This window comes from Trichinella spiralis, assembly GCF_000181795.1.
Source record: "Trichinella spiralis strain ISS 195 chromosome Unknown Scfld1, whole genome shotgun sequence".
Taxonomy (NCBI): domain Eukaryota; kingdom Metazoa; phylum Nematoda; class Enoplea; order Trichinellida; family Trichinellidae; genus Trichinella; species Trichinella spiralis.
In genome coordinates this window covers 110,077-111,140 of record NW_003526940.1, presented here as the reverse complement: position 1 = coordinate 111,140, position 1,064 = coordinate 110,077, and the positions used below count along the sequence as shown (strand labels likewise).

The 1,064-nt window shown below is 41.8% G+C and overlaps 1 protein-coding gene across 1 annotated transcript; it reads left to right on the top strand.

The window, feature by feature from the left end:
• Positions 1-141: 141 nt before the first annotated feature.
• On the top strand, positions 142-810 carry Tsp_07106 (conserved hypothetical protein). The gene is made up of 4 exons (XM_003381366.1): positions 142-154; positions 268-386; positions 448-534; positions 580-810. Exons 1-4 carry the CDS (start codon positions 142-144, stop codon positions 808-810), a joined length of 450 nt encoding a protein of 149 aa, XP_003381414.1.
• The last annotated feature ends 254 nt before the right edge of the window (positions 811-1,064 follow it).

Here is a 1,064-nt window from a genome sequence, read left to right as displayed (position 1 = left end):
ATTCATTCTGATATTACAAACGGAAGTTAACATCCAATCTTGATAAATTTCAACAGGCAACAAATTTATTTACAAACAGTCAGAGCAGATTTATATATCAGAAGGGAAATCGGTAATAAATCAATGAGAAATGAAAACTAAATGTTGCAAAATGGTTATATAAAATGAAATTCAAAATCGTCCAATTCACTTTCCTTTGCTGTTGTCTTTGAGACCAGTGCTTTCGTTCCTGAGTTATTGAAATCATTTTCTTTCTTTTGCCTATAGCTAATGTACCTGAGTTGCATGTTGTGCAAAATCGTTGCGGTGATACGTCCCTTGTTTATGAAGGCAGGGCATATAAATTAAAACGTGCCGCCAGAAAAAAATATAGGAGGTGCTCGCAGGTATGTGCTAAATGTACAGTGTGTTTCCTTAATTATTAAGGATTAGTTTATTTTGGTATAGGATAAAAAGGGCTGTGGTGGTGCCGTATGGACCAACCTTGATGTGACAACGGTGATCAAGCGGAATGATCACATCGAAAGCTGCCCGGTGGATGAACACTTGGCGTACAAAATGGAAAAGAGGGCGGTTTAGACAAAGCGCAGCGCGGAAGAAACAAAGCCCATCCCGGCCATTTATGACGAGGAAGCTTCCGCCGCGTCCGCCGAGCCATCAACATCCGGCTATTTCCCTCTCTTTAGACGGATAAGGGCTGCGATGTACGACCACCGGGCAAAGCGATTCCCAAAACTGCCCAATCATCGTCGGGACCTGCAAATCCCGGTCCCGTTTAGAACAACGAATGCTAGTGATGATTTCGTATAGTGGAAGATTGCATCGAGGTACATCCTGTTCTTTGCTATGGGTTTACAAAATAATACTGCTGGGCTGCACGTTGACCCTGGGTTCATGTATGGTTACATTCAAGATTTGTATCTTTATAGGTAACCAACAGTCTATCTACCATTCAATGCGATTTGATGTCGGACAAAGCTAGTGTCATCGAATCTTACTCGTATCTGTTAGCCGGGTTAAGAATAATCGCCACCGTCCGGAGTTAATACTTTTTCCTGTCTTTA